A 16,243-nucleotide genomic window follows, 5' to 3' on the forward strand; every position below is an offset into this window, starting at 1 on the left:
GCCTGTCTGAGCTTTAAGCGTGGTCTCGCTTCGAGCAGCAGTTTTTCGGGCAGAGAGTGGGCTGGGGGACAGCATGGAGCACCCTGCAGGTATTCAGCTTCCCAAAATTATCCACGGATGTGTCACAGTGGCCATTCAAAGCAGCTGGAAAGTCACAGGCTCCAGCTGCCAACACCGGTCAGTGCCGATGGGATGGAAATGGCCCCCCGTGTACCCCTTGTCCCCCCTCTCATCCCAGGCAAAGCCTGATATTTAGGGGACACCCAGGGTAGCAAGAGGGTGGCAGGGACCAAGCCCATGCACCCAACACACTCATGGCACAAGACTCACCTAAAATTGTTAGTTTGGGAGAGAGGAGCCTGCCGTGCCAAGGAAAACCACCTTTACCGGGCACTCGCCCTCCCGCACCTCCAGACCCAGCACCCAGAAGCCCCCAGGCCAGGCATCTTAAAGCCAGGAAATATCACAAACCCAGACAATCTCATTTTTTTCTGCTCTGAGCTTAAATCAAAGCAATTCATTAGAGGAGAGGTTGCACTTATTTTGGGTGTCTAAAAGCAGCACCTGCTTGGAAGATGCCACCAGCAGCTCCGCTCTCCCCTTCAGCCCCAAGGAATCAGTTTGGGGCTGCAGCAAGACCAGATCCACGCACTGCTCCTCTAGATAAAGCCTTCAAAAAGCTCAAACCCTCTATTGTTTATTAAGGGAAAAATAAAAAAAGCACAAGATTGATGATGAAGGCTGCAGCTGCAAAGAGAAAGCAGCTCCACCCCACCTCATAGGCTTATTCTGTGCCCCTTGCTAAGAGGTGACCACACCTCCTGCTGAAATCAGCCTTCCCATCCCCACCTAAGTGTGGTTTTATCTATTTGAGCAAGGCTTCAGCTGCTGGAGTTGAGTCCCAGCCTGGATAGCTGGCTTAATTTTTGAGGAAGCTCCCCAAAACCGCATGGGGTGTGTAAGCAGAGGAGCAGGTACCATAAGGACTCAAGCATCAGCGCGAAGAGCTCCTGCCCCGTCTCACTCGAGAGGGCTCAACCCGAGTGCAGCATAGAGGAAAATAAATGATACGTACCGATCTCAGCCCACGTGATATGCACACACCTTGCTTTTTCAGTGAAGGCGTTTACAGATGGGGTTAAGGGGAGCTATAAGGAGGCTTGGTGTGCTAGGGAGCTGCTGGTGGTGACTGGCAGGTGAGGGAGCTTTTGGGAAGGACGTTTCTGTTTCATTTGCCTCTTCCAAGCTTCCCAGAAATCTGGTAAGCAGATTTGCAGACTACATGCTCGCCAAATTGAATCACTGCCCTGGAGATGCCTTTTGGATGATGAGACCAAAGCTCTTCAACTTCTCTCCGTGGAGCCGAGCCATCACAGCCCAGACATTGGGCTCGAAGGATTGATGGCCCCCAGGTGTTGCACAACCCTCTGGACACCCACGTGTCCCCAGAGAAGTGGCATTTTCCAACAACACACAGGACCATTTGCCCAGAGGATCAGTACGGGATACCCCAGCTCCATCAATCTCTTTCCTGCATGGGTTATTAAGCAGCCTTGAAGCCTGGCCCTCCGCAAGTGTGGGGGTTTTTTTGGAGGCCTCCAAGGCAAACCAAACCACAGCCCTCCCTCCACACGCTCCTGGCTTCCACCCCAAAAAAATCCCCTTAGATGTTATTTTGATGGCATTGTCCTTCTCAGCAAGGAGGAGGCTGCAGGTCATGCATCTCCACAGGGCCAGGCACCTCCAAAGGGCTGCAAAATAGAGGTCTGGGCACCTCCTCTCTGGGGACCCAAGTTTACCTCCCCCCCCCGAGCCTCTAAAGCTGCAGGCTCTGCTCCAAGGAAGGCAGAGACCTTCCTCCTTTTCTTCTTATTCCTCCTCTCTTGCCTGAGCCCTGCAGAGCCCCCACCACAGGGATTTAGGATTTATGGGGTTGCCCCAGTGCATCACCCCCAAGGACACCTTTAATCCCTGGGTCCCCCACAGAGGGACCACCCCAAGGGTGACCCTCCCCACCAAGCCTTTTCCCACCCGTGATGGATGTGGCACCGTCAAGACTTTGTACCTGAAAGGGGAAACTCCCCCAGGAGAGCCATTAAACACTTTCAGTAATTAGCAATTAGCAGCACTGATGAGCTCCCATAGCACCTCTGAAAGCAGCTGAGCCTGATGTTAATGAGGTTTCTTGCTAATTATAGCAGGCCAGCAAGGCCAAGCTGCCTCCTGGTCTTGGCGAGGGGGCTGCGGGCTGAAACGCGGGCAGTGACCACACCAAGCTTCTGGCTAAAAACCTTTCTGAATTCCTTGTGCTATAAAAAAAGCGCTGGGGTTAAGTCAGGACAGCAATCCCCGCTGTGCTGAGCGCTCCTCTATTCCCAGAGCTGGGAGCGCCAAAGGATGCTGTTCCCGGCGGCTGGCTGTGCTTTCTGCTCGCAAGCTGGTCCTCTCTCGTTCATCATTTTGAATAGTTCATGCCAAATAACGTGGGTTTCTGCCATGCCCGGCATTGCACCAACCTGGAGCTCAAGTCAGCAAGGAAATACAGTCCCTTGGACAAGCCTTGGGGACATCAGGGACTTCAGTGATGCACTCAAGGACACCCAACACCTCTGTGGCGTGGTGAAAGGCTCGAGCAGACATCCAGCATCCCAATAGGTTTTTAATCCCTCTTGGGCTGGGTTGTTAATGCGGCCCTGAGCTGCTGGGTTTGGGGTCGGCGAGCGAGGCTGAAGGTTGTGTCTTCGTAGCTACTGGGCTCTTCTCTCCCCATCCCAGCGGCTTTGTGGTCGGGCTGGCCCGAGTCCCTGGCACACAGCAGCGGCAGCCGGATCAGCGCCTCCCAAAAGCGGCTTTTTTTCCAGCCAGCCCCGAGCACCCGGGCAGCAAACAGGCTGCCAGACCACAAAACCTCAAGCCCAGCTTGCAGCGTTCAGCTAACTTGGGAATGCCATAAAAAAACCCTACAATTAAAACAAACAAACAAAAACCCCCAGCCCTCGCTTCCCCTTGGTCAGCTCCCCAAGGCTTTAAAGCCCCAGTTTTGCCCTCGCCATATGCAGAGCCGTGAGCGAACACGCAGCCCCCAGCGGCATTTCCCACTGCTGGCATTCAGGATTTTAATTAAGATGCTGGAAAGGAGCAGTCCCAAATCGCTCTCTTGGCCCAGCCCCTCGATGGGGTTCGTTTTCACCCCACGGGAGGGATGTGGGTATATGAACGAAGGTGGGATTTAATGAAATCCTTGTAGAGAAAGCCCTTGGCTAGATGCAAGCAGCCCCAGGAAACATCTTTGGGAGCTGTAAGAAGGGAAGGGGTGTCTGTGCGGGTTTCGTAGCAGGGAGGGGAGGTGGGATAAGCGGTTTCCCCAGGCTGCGATGCTCCGGAGGAAGCCCCGCTGTGTACGCTCCTGGGCACGCATCTCTGCCTGCACTTTCCCCATTGCTGAGAGATGGAGGGAGCCAGGAAGCCACGTGGTGCGGAGGCTCAGGCAGAAGGTAAGGGAGATGCCCGGCCCTAATTTAAAGGGTGTATTCCCCACTGTGCACCCCTTTGCTACCATCTCCCTGAAAGGGAAACAGCATGATAGAATAACCCCGTCCCCGCGTTCGCAGGCATGAGAGCATCACATGTGTTTGCTAACTTGGCTTTTATTGCCACAGGACACAGCAGCAGACAATGTGATAGGTCACTACGGGGGGACACACGGGCGTGTTACAACACAGGTCTTCCAGCACATTCACCTCGAACGGCAACGCAGCACTCTGCATCAGGCGGGAGGGAGGGAGATAAACGATGCCGCAGGGAGAAGGTGCTGCTAGCTGCAAGCCCTGCTCCTTTCCGTGCCTTTGCTGCCCCGTCTCTGTGCAAAAAGACAAATTCTCAGGCCACGGCGATTTTCCCTTTGGGGACAGGGCAATTAATAAGCAGACAAGGGGGTCCCTGCAAGGAGCATCATTTGCACCTCCCGGTATCAGCTCCGTTGCATCCGTGCTTCAAATTGCCACCCAGAGGTTTTGCTCACGCTGTGCTCAGCTGAGTCGCAGGGCAAAGGCATTAACGGGAGAAGCTGCCCCGGGAATACTGTTCCTCTAGGATGAAGAAGCGTGATCTTAGCCTAAGGTTTCAACATACATCAGAAATGCAGTCTGTTTGATTTGCCTCCCCTTGAAGATGGGCTGCCCCGAGTGAGATGGAGATATAAAATAAGGGGCAGACCCGGCAAAGGCAGAAATCCCAGCAAAGCACCGAGCACACAGTGCCTTCAGCCTGAGATGGAGCAACAATATCTGCCGCCTTCGCTGCCCTTTGCCCAGGATTTTATTTACAGTGTTATTAAAGGAGAGTGCACCAAGGAGCCTGAAATGTTAAAAAATGTTTTTTTAGAAAAGCCAGGGATTAACAGGCTTTTTTTCCCCCACTGTAAACAGATCTCCATTTTGCTTTTAAACATGCCCTTGGTGCCAGCCCGTGAGCAGCCAGGGAGGGAGAAGGGCTCCAGCAGAGCTGGGGCCCTGCAGCTCCTCCACAGGTGGGGGGGATGAGGGGGTCTGTGGGGGTCTGCCCCTCTGCGAGCCGCTTCAGTTCACAAACCCAGGGGAAAACCGGGATGGAAACGCAGCCCCGGGCTCCGACAGACGGACGCTGGTGGCTGCAGATGGGCAAACCAGCTGGTCTGGCTCTTCAGGGAGGGCCACAGCAAAGGCAGAGGGGGACACAGCCCGCCGCCACCCACCGACCCATGTGGTGGGTGGGTCTGGGGGCACCAAGTGGCGGATGTGGGCAGCGTCCACCCGCCCGGAGCAGCCAACCAGGCTGGAAAGGTTTTGAGTAGCCACCGCTAAACACAGGGGATTTTACCCACCAGCAACACTGAGCAGCAGAAGCAATGGCCATTTTCCCCAGGACAGGGATGGCTGACGACAGCCCAGGAGCCAGCACGACCCTCGGGGTCACCCCGGCGTTCTGGGTGCACGCTTCGGGGCACAAACAGACCCAGCAAGCTTTCTTAGGGGAGCAGGAAAACCCATATAGACGTGTTTGTGCTGGGTCTGATCCCCGCTGAAACACCTCTGAGCCTGCAAGGGTTGACCCAACACCACTGAAGTCACCACGAACCACCTTCACTACCGACTTCAGCCATGCAGGAGGAGGAAGAAGGAGCAAAGGGGTAAGATGGACGAAGAACATCTTCCTTGCCGACGCAAAGCCCATTTGTAAAAACCTACAGGCTTTAAAAGGCTGTTGGACCCCAATCCCACCCTCCCCACATCTTAACCTTCCCCTCCTGGGAGCCAGCACAGCCCCACGAGCTGCCCCTCAACCCTGGGCCTGAAGCAGCGGGTGCCCTCGCAGCAGGATAACCTGTCCCTCGGTCCCGGCTCGGCCATTGCTCTTGCCTCCGCACCGGGAAGGCTCACTCGGGGATATAGTCCCTGAAGGAGTTAAAGCTGAGGCTCCGGCCTGCTGAGTTCAAGGTGGAGCTGGCTTGCATCTTGGGGATCTTCTCCATCAGCTTCGACACTGTCCTCCTCTTGAAGGAGCCCGGGGAGAAATGCCCCTGTCTCATGAGCTCCTGGTAGAGGGCGTTGAACACTGCCACGGTCTCTTCATAGCTGTCCCGGGTGGAGATCTCGTAGAAAGGAAGCTTCAAGGCTTTGGAGAGGTTTTCGCCATCCTCCGTGGACACCATCCTGTCGAACTGCAAGTCCTTCTTGTTGCCCACGATGACCACGGGGGGCTGCTCGCTCCCGCTGCTCCGCTTGGGGCTCGAGTGGATGTGGTTGATGAGGAAACACAGCCGCATGACCTCGTCAAAGCTGCACCTGTCCGTCACCGAGTAGACCACAGCGAAGCCATCGCCCCATTTGATCTTCTCCTCTATCTGCAGGGAATCCTCCTCCTGCCAGGGCAGACAAGCTTGTATTAACACCAGAAGCCCCAACATCTCCTAAATACCAACACTGCTGGTTGCAACCTAGAAAACCTCCCAAGGGGGCCCGTCACCATCTCCCTGAAGGGTTTTCGCCCTGGGCTTGCACACAGCAGCGACGTGCAAAGCAACACAGATAGCCCAAGGCAGGAATTTGTTGGGTTGGGCAAAATGACAGATGGAGACAGCAATCAGCCCCATCCTGATGTGGACGAGGGGAGAGTTAGTGCCTCTAAAGCGGCTATGCAAAGGTAGGGCTGTTGCTAGATGGGAAGCCAGCACAGGGCTCTCCATCGCCCGCAATCCCGGCGCTTGGCGGCTCCTTCGACCCAGCACCCCCCTGCTCCCTTGAGCTGTCTCCCTCTCATCAGAATGCTCCACCGACGTGGGGAGCAGAGCTGCGCTGCACACCAGTAAGGGGAATGGGGAAATATTTAGCTGAAGCCACACTGTAATTGATGTTGGAGAGACATAAATTCTCCAAAACATCCTTTTTCCGAGATAAACACGTCTTGATCAATATTTCGGACACAACAGATTAAAGCTGGTGGAAGAGCACGGATTGCCTTCAATGGCAAGTCGCACTTCCATGATGGTATTTTCCAGGGTCAGCCAGCTATGAAACGGCGTGAGCTCACCTGTCCCGCCGTATCGAGGATCTCGAAGTGCACCATCTCCCCGTCGATGACAGCCATGTGTCTGTAAATCATTTCTGGAGGAGGACAGACAGAAAAGCATGTGTGAGAGAAGCCCCCGGGTAGCAAATGACAACCCAGGTGGCCTCGATGCAAGCCGTACTGGAGAAGTCAATTTTCACCTGCTGCAATCTACAGCCCATGTGGCCTCTGTTTCGAGTCCACGTCTTGAATTGGTCCTCAGCCTGTCTCCCCGTGTCTGGGAAGGGCAGCCCTGCGCCCACAGCGTTGAGCCCAGCATCTCCGACGGGCAGCGGAGACCCCCAGCCAGCACCTGGCCGGCTTTCGCCTTGCTGGAAATAAAAGGGCAACGGTGACCGAAGCGTTGGAGCAAAAAGCGGTCATGGAGTGATGCTTCTGCAAACGAAGAGGGGCTCAGCAGGAGGGTATGAAAAGCTGGGTTTTGTTTTAGACCCTGCTCATGCTCCTAACCCAGCCCTTTACCCAGCCGGCGTCGAACTCCTACTCCAAAGCAGTGGGGGAGCGGCTCCCTTCTAACCAAGCAACAAAAGCAGCTGCAAGGCGTGCGTCTGGGCAGCTCTTCCAGCACAAAAACCGCTTCAAGCTTCACTAATGTCATCAGGCAGTAAAACGAGCCGGCACTTTGCTTGACTCTGGAGCAACCACTCTGGGCGCAGCATGCTCGACGGGACGCCTCGCTCCGTGCAGATGGAGCACGTCGGTCACGCCAGGGTTCGTGTGCCACCGCATGACAGGGTAGAAACCCTCTTGGCTTGGCCATCTACAGGATAAACCAGGCACCTTCTGCCTCCTCCGACACGGGGAAGCACCAGGTACACTCACCCTATGGTCTCTGTGTTTTATCACATCATATGGAGCGAGCCTAACAGGAGGAAGAAGCAGCAGGCAGAGAGGAAAAACAAGTTGTACTCCAGGGAAAAAAAGCATCGCTTACCATAACAAGCGAGGAGCAGGGATGTAAAGGACAGAGAGGGCAATGGCAGGGTTGTTTTTCAAACTAAGCCTTTCCCTTGGGTCCCCTGTGAACCAGCTGGGTTAGAGCAACACAGATACTTCCCAAATTTCCCATCCCGGTGGGTGACAGCAAGGGTTAGGCAGAAGGATGCACAGGCAGTGACCGGTCATTTCTGGGACACTTTGGCAGGGACATGACTTCAGTGCCCAAAAAACCTCAAACCCAAATGCAAAAAAAACAACCCTAGAAGACAGGAAAGCACTAGCCACTGCTCCAGTGGCTTAGATACCTCCTTCCCCTTAAAAGCCACCTCCCAGCAAATTGCTTGAGGATGACTAAGCACGTTGTGCTTCCTTGTGCGATGCTGATGGCTCGCCCCAACAGATTTTGACTTAACGAAACAACAGAAAAGGAAAAAGGGATGCAAGAGCCAGGGAGGTGCCATGATGGCTGGTGACTCAGACCGCTGCCAGTCTGGTCAAGGAGGAAGAGGAACGAATACGGTGAGTTTGGGAGCAGAGTCGGCTCTGCCGGAGCGGCACTGGGTGCACCAGAGTCTCCAGGCTGAGCCAGTGGCAGCAGCGAAAGCAACAAGAAAAAGGACTTTACCTACCTAGGGTTGGGTCGTAGTCTCCAATGAATCTCCTGGTGATGAATCTTACGGTCAATGCTGTAAAAAAACCCACAACAAATCCAGTTACAGTTGTCAGATCAAACTGCAGAGAAACATCGGCTAATTGAGGCAGGAGGGATGGAGCAAAGATCTGCCCCAGCCTCACAGGAAAGTGCCCATGTGGGTACCAGGAGAAGACATCCCAGCAGCGATGCTGCAAACCCGGCCCCATGAGGACCACAGGTTATTGCAGGGTTGGGAAAAATGTCTTCAAAGGCGCCTAAACAGGCTGGGTCACTGCTGCATGCTGGCCGGGGCTGCCCTGTGATGACCAGAGAAGACTACAATAAAGCAGCAAATTGCCAGATCTTAGTGGCAAAAGGTGAGGGTGAAGCAGACTGGGAAAGGATCACGGTTGCCCAGGTGGATGCCTTGGACCAGGATTGTTACAAGCCCTCTTTTCTCCCCCGAAAGTCCTTGGATGATGGCACAGCCCTGTGCAGGCTGTCCTCTGCCTTGCTTCACCCCGTGTACAATGCAGGAAAAGCGCGTCAGGACAGGCAGGAGCCCACCCAGGCTGACAGCTTGCACCTCACCTCTCCTATGCAGCCTAAAGCATTTCCAGAGCTCGCAGACATTGGGCATTTCAAAATAACCTCATTGCAGCCCTGGGAAAAGGCTAGATAGTTTTTGCATGTTCTTTGCAAATGTTTGCATCAAGGACTGAAACCCATTGCGCGACAGGATGTCCCAGGCAGAGGAAGAGGTCTCTGTCCAGCACCAGGCACCTCTGCCCAAAGCTGCCTGCTCGTTGTCAGCAGAAAAACGCCCGTCACGTCAATGAAATGCAGCCCAACGGCAATGGAAAGCACCGACGGCCCCCACAACATTGGCTAACCCAATCTCTCGCCTTGCCAGAGCACAGCAACCTCTCCTGCACTGCTGCTGTCAGAAACGTCCTTCCAGGTCGTGCGGACGCAGCAGCTCGGGAGCCCCAAAAGCGGCAGCAAGAGGTGGTCAGGCTCCACAGGAGGCGTCCAAGACCGCAGGCGTTTCACCATGCTCAGCAGACAGCAGCAGGCAAAGTCCAGGCAGAGCTGCACCCCACGAATGCACCCAGACATGCAGGCAAAAGGCAGCTCCTCGCACGTGGAATTCACTTTCCTGCACGGTTGGGGTTGATAAATTGCATTTTCTGGCCTTGATTCTGCAAAGATTTATGCACGTGCTTAAGTTTTATGCCAGGTGAGTGATCCCCTCGGTGGCCTCCAGCCAACCACTTTCCAACGGCGAGCTCAATGTGGGGGCAAGTCGGTGCCAGGCCAGGCTCTCCCTTTATATCACTGGCGCTGACGGTATAACTGCCTGGATGGGTCTCATGAATTTCAGCACTGTTTGTTTAACCTGACCCAGGCACACCACACAGAGAAAGGAAGGCCGTTGGCACCAAATCTCATGAAATTCATCAAAAGGCCGAAGTCAGAGGAGCACAGGGCACAGCAAACCGGGAGGTCCTCCTTACGCCAGCCACGTGTTGCAGCAAAACCAGCCCCGGAAAGGCACCCGGTGGCATTAGGAGCTGGTGGAGCAAGAGCTGAGCAGATGCCCCAAGGACCAGCCCACCCCTGGGTGAACACCTCACCTTCCTGCCATGCCTGCGCCTCGGAATTCACGTCCCCAGCATGGGGATGCTGGGCACAAGCGGGGCCCATTGACTCTGTTTCCTCCTTGCAAGGAGTCCTGCTCCCCGGCAGCTCTCCGGCATGCAGTGGGATGAAGCAACCCCCCCGCTGCAAAAACACCTCTGCCCCTTCTGTCTGCTGGCACAGCATCAACATGGAGATCAAATCATTTGGCCCGATTTTTCCTCCTTGCAAAGGCAAGGAAAGGCAGGAACAGCCACAGCACGACAGTGCGGGCAATTAAACCCCTCTTATCCAATTACCACATCTCCCTGCACCAGAGACTGGGAGATGTGAAGCCCAAATTATACTCTAATGCTAGGCTGGGTGGAGGTCTGCTGATGCTGGAGGCTTGCCTGATAGCTCCATCAAACATGGTAAGGGCTTTCTGCTTGCTGGGGAAAAGTACTGCCTCTCATCATCTCTCTCCATCCAGCCAGGCTGAAGGAGACAGTCTCGGCTCCAGAGCAAGGTCTTGTTTGAGGTGGGCAAGCTCTCTGGGGACTGCAAAAAAAAAAAATCAGAGAGACTCCTTATATTTTTCTGTAAGGGGTAGCAAAAGCTTTGCCATTGTGCAAGGTCTCTAGATGGGTATTTCCAGCAATGGGGACAGCAGACAGGGCTGAGGCTCAGCAGGCAAATGGCCAGAAATGGGAAACAAGGGAAAAAGCAAAGGCTTTCTAAGGAACAAAGCAATTTGGAGGCGCTGACAATCCTGCTGGTCTGAACGGGGCAGGGAGGCAGCCAGAGTGTACCTGTCACTCCTGCTAACAGAGCATCAAGCTTTGCTAAATGTTCCCAATGTGGCCAAAGGGCCACAAAAACGCATCTGTCCCTGCCCTGATAAGTGCTGGGTTTTATCAGTCTCCTGCTCCAGAGCTGGCACACAGGGAAGCCTCCCCTGGCACCGCAGCAGCCCCCGGGGCCACAGCAGGGCCATCATGGTCCCCTTGCTGGCACCCTGGATGGCACAGGGAGGTGACAAGAGGAGACTGGTGCTCATGAAAATGGGCAGAAGCAGGTGAGATGCTACCAAGCTGTTGGTGAGCTGCTACCAAGCCAGCTTCATTTCAGGAAGAGCAGAGTGAGGCTAGCAATATCCCAAGGGCAGATGCAGGAACACGGCACTGAAGAGCTGGCTGGAGACATGTTTTTGCTTTGAAGCAAAGCTGACATAATTTTTACTTGACTTTTCACACCTGCAGCCTCAAGCACCCCACAAAAAAACCCTGGGAGAGCTGCGAGGAGGCGATGATGCTTGGGCTGAAGGGGAGATACTGGAGAGGCGAGGAGGAGCGGGTGGTGCGTGGCTGCCATCAATTTACCAGCAGTGGAAAACTTGCCTCCAAGGCTACGCCAGGGGCTTACGGCAAGAGAACTCCTTTGCCTGGCAAGGGAAACCCATGGCTTGGAGCCTGTGACTGCAGAGAGCGAGGGGTCACTCCTGGGCTTTCACAGGGAAGGAGGAATGAGAGCAAAGCCCAAGGCGCTGTTCAGCCATGCGCAGAGCGAGGGCATGACATACAGAGCCCGCAGTGGCTCGCTAAAACGGGTCGTCTCGTCCAGGATGGGATAACTACTGGGTGGTGGTGATTTGGCAGAGACCGGCGGCCATGCAGAGGAGGCGGGTGGGGATGTGTCTGCACGCTGGGGCTGCGGTTTGCAGCTTGGCTCGGACCGAGGAGAAACTCCACAGCTCCGGCCGCCGGGGGGTAATTCAGTAGCAGCCCCATACTGGCAGCGCTATGGGAACCCGGCTCTGGGTCGTGGAGCTGAAAACGCAACGGAGCAAACGCAACAGGAGATTCAAACATTACACCTCCTCTGCTCAGAAAAGATGAAAGGAGGCGGTGCAGGATCCAGTCCCTGAAACTCCCTGGCGCTGGAGGAGCTTTCGCATCAGCGGGAGAAGCGACCAGTCTTGAAAAGAGATCGCCGCAGGTGACCAACTGCATCGCCTGAGACCCCTTCTGCTGGCAAAGGACCCCCTGGCCAAGCCCAAAGGCTTATTTTTCTACCTGCCTTCATCTCCATCCCCACCCTCCGGAATATCTTTCTGCAGGGAATTGCCTTTAGGATGCAACAGGGTGGACTTGGAAAGCACTACCATCTCCGAAAGCAGTTCTCCATCTTTGCAGAGCGAGAGAGCTTTCCTCTTGCCCTTGGATCTTCCCTACAGAGCTGCATTTCAGGGGGAAAAGTCAGCAGCAGCGCAAACACCCTCTCAGATGCTGTTTCAGAAACCTCTTGCTCTTTGCCTTTGGAAAGAGTGAGGCAACACAACTAATCTTCACACTTGGTCGTCGAGGTCTAAGCTAATTCAAACGACCTTCCAGGCTGCCTTGGTGCTCAGGAGCCGATCCACACGCCTGATGCTGCCGATACACGGGTTCAAAGCAAAACCCTCCACATGGCCTTTTGTATATAACATCTTTCCAATGCAGCTGCTTCGAAAATGCACCATCGATGCCTGGGTGTGATTTTCTGGCGTAGACAGAGAAACCCGTGGTTCGGAGGCTGAAGGGAGCACAGGAGCACAGCTAATGGAAGTGATGCTTAAGCCCTTCAATGTGTTAATGACGGTAATGGGTATGGACAGGCTGTGCAGGGACAGGAGCAAAAGGCAGCAGAGAGGCTGAGAGCTGGCTTGGAAAGGCAACAGGAGCGGAAAGGGAAATTGGTGGAAAATGAGTGGGAATGGGGAAAAAAAAACAAAACAGCGAGAGCAAGGCAGGATTGCAGAGCCCAGGAGGGACGGGATGGAGAAGCTGCACACCAGGCATCAGCGCAGCAGGAGGAAGGAAACAGAGCAAGAGTGCAAAGGGAGAATAAACCTCACCAAACCCAGGATACGGTATTAAACCCCCTCAGAAACACAAGATGTTGATGAAAAGCTAACACCAAGCAGGGCTGATGCACTCCCACACCGAGCTTGCTTTCCCCATGCAGATTGAGGAGCAGTTTGTCCCAACTGGCCATCGGCAAATGTTCCCCACGTCTTGTGCCTCTGCACACCCACACCATGCCGGTCAGGAACGTGGCTTCCCACCTGAGCCAGGCTTTCTGCTTCTTCAGCCCCAGCATCTCTGCCCCAAGCAGCTTCTCCTGCCCTCCTACACCTGCCCGGCTCCTGTTTGGGGGATTCACCATCCTCTCACCTTCCAAGCTGCCTCTGTGTTTCAAACCCTGCACGTCAGAGAAGGGATTTGGTGGAACAAGCATGTAATTTAGCAAAACTGTTCTGCGGAGATAACCAAGGATCCCGCAGGAGGCATGTACCAGCATCTTCAAAGAGGCGACCAAATTATAAGGGGGAGAGCGAGACAAGTCAGGCTCGATTTCTAGAAAGCACCTGATTCTGTGTCATATGTTAGGCAGCCACCCAAAGCCAGAGTGCATGGTGTTGTACGAGAAGAGGAGCCAATTAAATTGATTAAAAATTGGCTGGAGCGCAAGAACACAAGCGAAGCTGCCAGTCGGAAGAAGTGGATGCAGGCAGAGAGGAGTCAGCACATCCACGCAGCCTTATAAGGAATTTTTTTTTCCCCCATCTTGAACATAAGTAACCTCAGAAAGGGCTCTCCTTGGAGAGCCCCAAAGCTGAAAGGGTTAATTTTATATACAATTTGGTCTCTAGGAATGACTACAGGATGGTTCAATGCGCAATTAACCTGCCATTGCAGGGACCGGCTGGGTACCTCCAGCATTGCATCGAGCCCTGCGTGCCCACGTGCTGCTCTGTTTATGCTGCTGCATAACACATCTCTCTTGCAAGCGTAACGGCTTACAGCATCAATTCATCTTCGGTTCGTGTTTTGTAAGCAGAGCCTTCCTCTGAAGTATGGCAAAGTTTACACTGGCTAGCATCAGCAGCAGAAGACAGAAGATAATGCAAGCTCTGGCTGGGCTGGATTTACAGCCTCCTGCAGGTGATTTACACAACCCAGGCCAAAGCTTTAAACTACCGACGGAGTTCAGCCACGGGTCTGCACCCAAACCCATCCCTCTTGGAGGATCTGGGACCTCGGATCACCGGATCTTTAAGATTTCCAAACTGCTCCAAAGAACCAAACTCTTTTGCTGAGAACTGAAGTTTTTTTCTCCCTTTTGCAGTTGTCCAGATTTTAATTACCCTTTTGATTGTTCACACACCTTGGCCCCCTCAGCTCTCCCAACCTGGCTTCTGCTTCCCAAAGGGGTGGATGCCCAAAGCTCACCCGGGTGATGCTCCGGCATGGGGTCCACTCGCATCCTGCCAGGACTGGGAGCTTGGCAGCTCAGGGATGGGTTCAGATGAAACCCGCCTGCACCCTCCCCTGCTTCCCTTCCCCGAAATGGGGCATCCCCACGCATTGCTCCCCTTCCTCTCCCAGCCAGCTCGGGCAGCCCTGTCTCTCCCCTGCCTTGGGGACCAGCACCCCGCCACCTCCCGCAGCCCGTCCTCCCCAGCCCCACAGGAGCTCCAGCAACGATGCTGATGCTTTTGACTCCTTCCTTGCGTGTCACGCACCGGGTCCCTCAGGCCAGATGCTCATGGTCCATTACCCAGGGTGTTAACCGCCCCGCCGAGCAGGGGAAAGCACTTAGACATTTCCTTGCCCCTGGCTCCATCTGGCACAGGGGCTTGCAGGCAGCAGGACGCGGCAGCTCGGGCACAGTACCCAGTGAAGATGACACGCTGTCTCTTTGCAGGAGAGGACATGCAGGACAGCACCCAGGGGGACAAGGACGGGGAAAGACTGTGGCTGCCAGCATGCAGGGGATCGCGTGCCTGCCATTCCCAGGAGCTGCTCCCGGTTCCTGGCACGCTCCGGCTCTCCTCTGCACAAGCCAGGTATTGATTGCCTCCCTCTGCCCTGATTTCATGGCCTGTGTTACCGTCACAGCCCAAAAGGACGGCAAAAAAGTCCTGCTGGAGGGCATGAAGGTTGCAGGCACCCACAGGAGGCTGACCCTGCAGATCAGCCCCGCGTGATACCCAGTCGTCCCACGGCAGCCGCCAAGGAGGGTGCCAGGGCCGAACCCGGCTGAAGGAACCTTTAAAGACCCTTGGCATGATCCGACCCTATGGAGGAGTCACAACGGCCTCTCGCTTGCCCACAGGAGGGGCCCAAAGCTCCCAGGCACCCGCTCTGCGCTGGATGGGATTAACGGCGACGGGGGAAGCGCGTACGTGCAGGCCGGGGTGGGGCGCGAGCCAAAGTGTTTCGTACGCTTTGTACAACCATTGCTCGCAGCTCCATCTGCTTGCAGGGACTTCGAGGCCAAACCCTGCACTCGGACCCCCGCCGGTGCTCTGGGTACGCCCGAAGCTGAGCCCCGTTCCCATGCTCCCGCTCCCCGGTGCTGGGCTGCTAATTGAGATCTGGGAGTTGCCTCCTTTAATTTAATCAGGCAAATCATGATTTTTCACTAACAGTGGGCAAGAGGAACTCGCCGGCCAGCAAGGCAAGAGGCTCATCGGTTACTGTATATGGACATGCAACTTCAATGGCACCAATAGCCAAAGCTGCTGGCCGCGAGCCAGGTGGAGGTGCCACCACTGCAGCGTATTTAAAGGTTATGCCTTTTCCAGAGTGGCAAGCCAGCAGGACATTGCCCTGTCCCCAAGGACACGACAGCCCCAGCCGTGTCCCCCCCCAGCCTCTGCATGGATCACTGCTCCCCTGTCCCGCTGCAATAAAAACAACGCGGACCCGTGCGGATGCGCACCTTTCCTTGCCAGCGACTGACACCTCTTGACCCCGCTCCTGGCACACTGGATGCTGTGCAGAGACGGAGCGGAGGACGCCTTCGCCTTCGCTTCCCAGAGCGGGAAGGGGTGGAAGGATGATCCCCGGGCAGGAGTGGGGTTGAAGGAGAGAGCTCAGGTGCTCCTGGCTCAGCATCCCAAATCCCCCCGGCAGCCGCCGATGGAGAGCACTGAACGAAGTGCAGGAAAAGGGAGTTTTCCTGAAGGAAAACTAAACCCAGCGCGGTAACACGAGGCTCTGCAAACTCTGCTCCCTTTGCTGAAAACAAGCAGCAAACTCCAAGTACCCGGTAAAGCACAAACCTGAGCTCGGCTTTCAGTCCTGAAAGCTCCCGCGGTCAGCAACGTCCCACCCTGACCCGCAGCCCCGGACCCGCTGCGCAGCCAGGGTTCGCTCCGGCACGGAAAAAACCCCTTGGGAGGAGCCCCTGGCTGCGAAGCGCCCACTGCTAAAACTCCAGGGGAGGGAAACTCGGTGCCCTTAAACATAACGGGCTCCGGGGTCCAACCTGGGCGGTGCCGCAGCCGCCCCGGAGAAACTCCTTCCCCATCCCGGCTTTCTCAAACAGCCCCTGCCTGCTGCCCAGCCCCGGCTGGACCCCGGGGGGGGCTCGACCCCTCTTCCCGGGGAAGGA

At 55.3% G+C, this 16,243-nt stretch overlaps 1 protein-coding gene across 1 annotated transcript in view; it reads right to left on the reverse strand.

Annotated features, from left to right (window-relative positions):
- Positions 1 to 3,627: 3,627 nt before the first annotated feature.
- The window catches only part of LOC103906286 (ras-related and estrogen-regulated growth inhibitor), a 13,059-nt gene continuing 443 nt past the window's right edge, over positions 3,628 to 16,243 (reverse strand). Inside the window, exons 2-5 of the mRNA XM_009288161.1 lie at positions 14,293 to 14,350; positions 8,175 to 8,231; positions 6,568 to 6,641; positions 3,628 to 5,899 (exon numbers count right to left, since the gene is read on the reverse strand). Of these exons, the coding sequence (XP_009286436.1) occupies positions 5,414 to 5,899; positions 6,568 to 6,641; positions 8,175 to 8,231; positions 14,293 to 14,350 (675 nt within the window). The 3' untranslated portion in view covers positions 3,628 to 5,413. The remainder of the gene's footprint in view (positions 5,900 to 6,567; positions 6,642 to 8,174; positions 8,232 to 14,292; positions 14,351 to 16,243) is intronic.

This window comes from Aptenodytes forsteri, unplaced genomic scaffold (genome assembly GCF_000699145.1).
Source record: "Aptenodytes forsteri isolate BGI_AS27 unplaced genomic scaffold, ASM69914v1 Scaffold329, whole genome shotgun sequence".
Lineage (NCBI taxonomy): Eukaryota > Metazoa > Chordata > Aves > Sphenisciformes > Spheniscidae > Aptenodytes > Aptenodytes forsteri.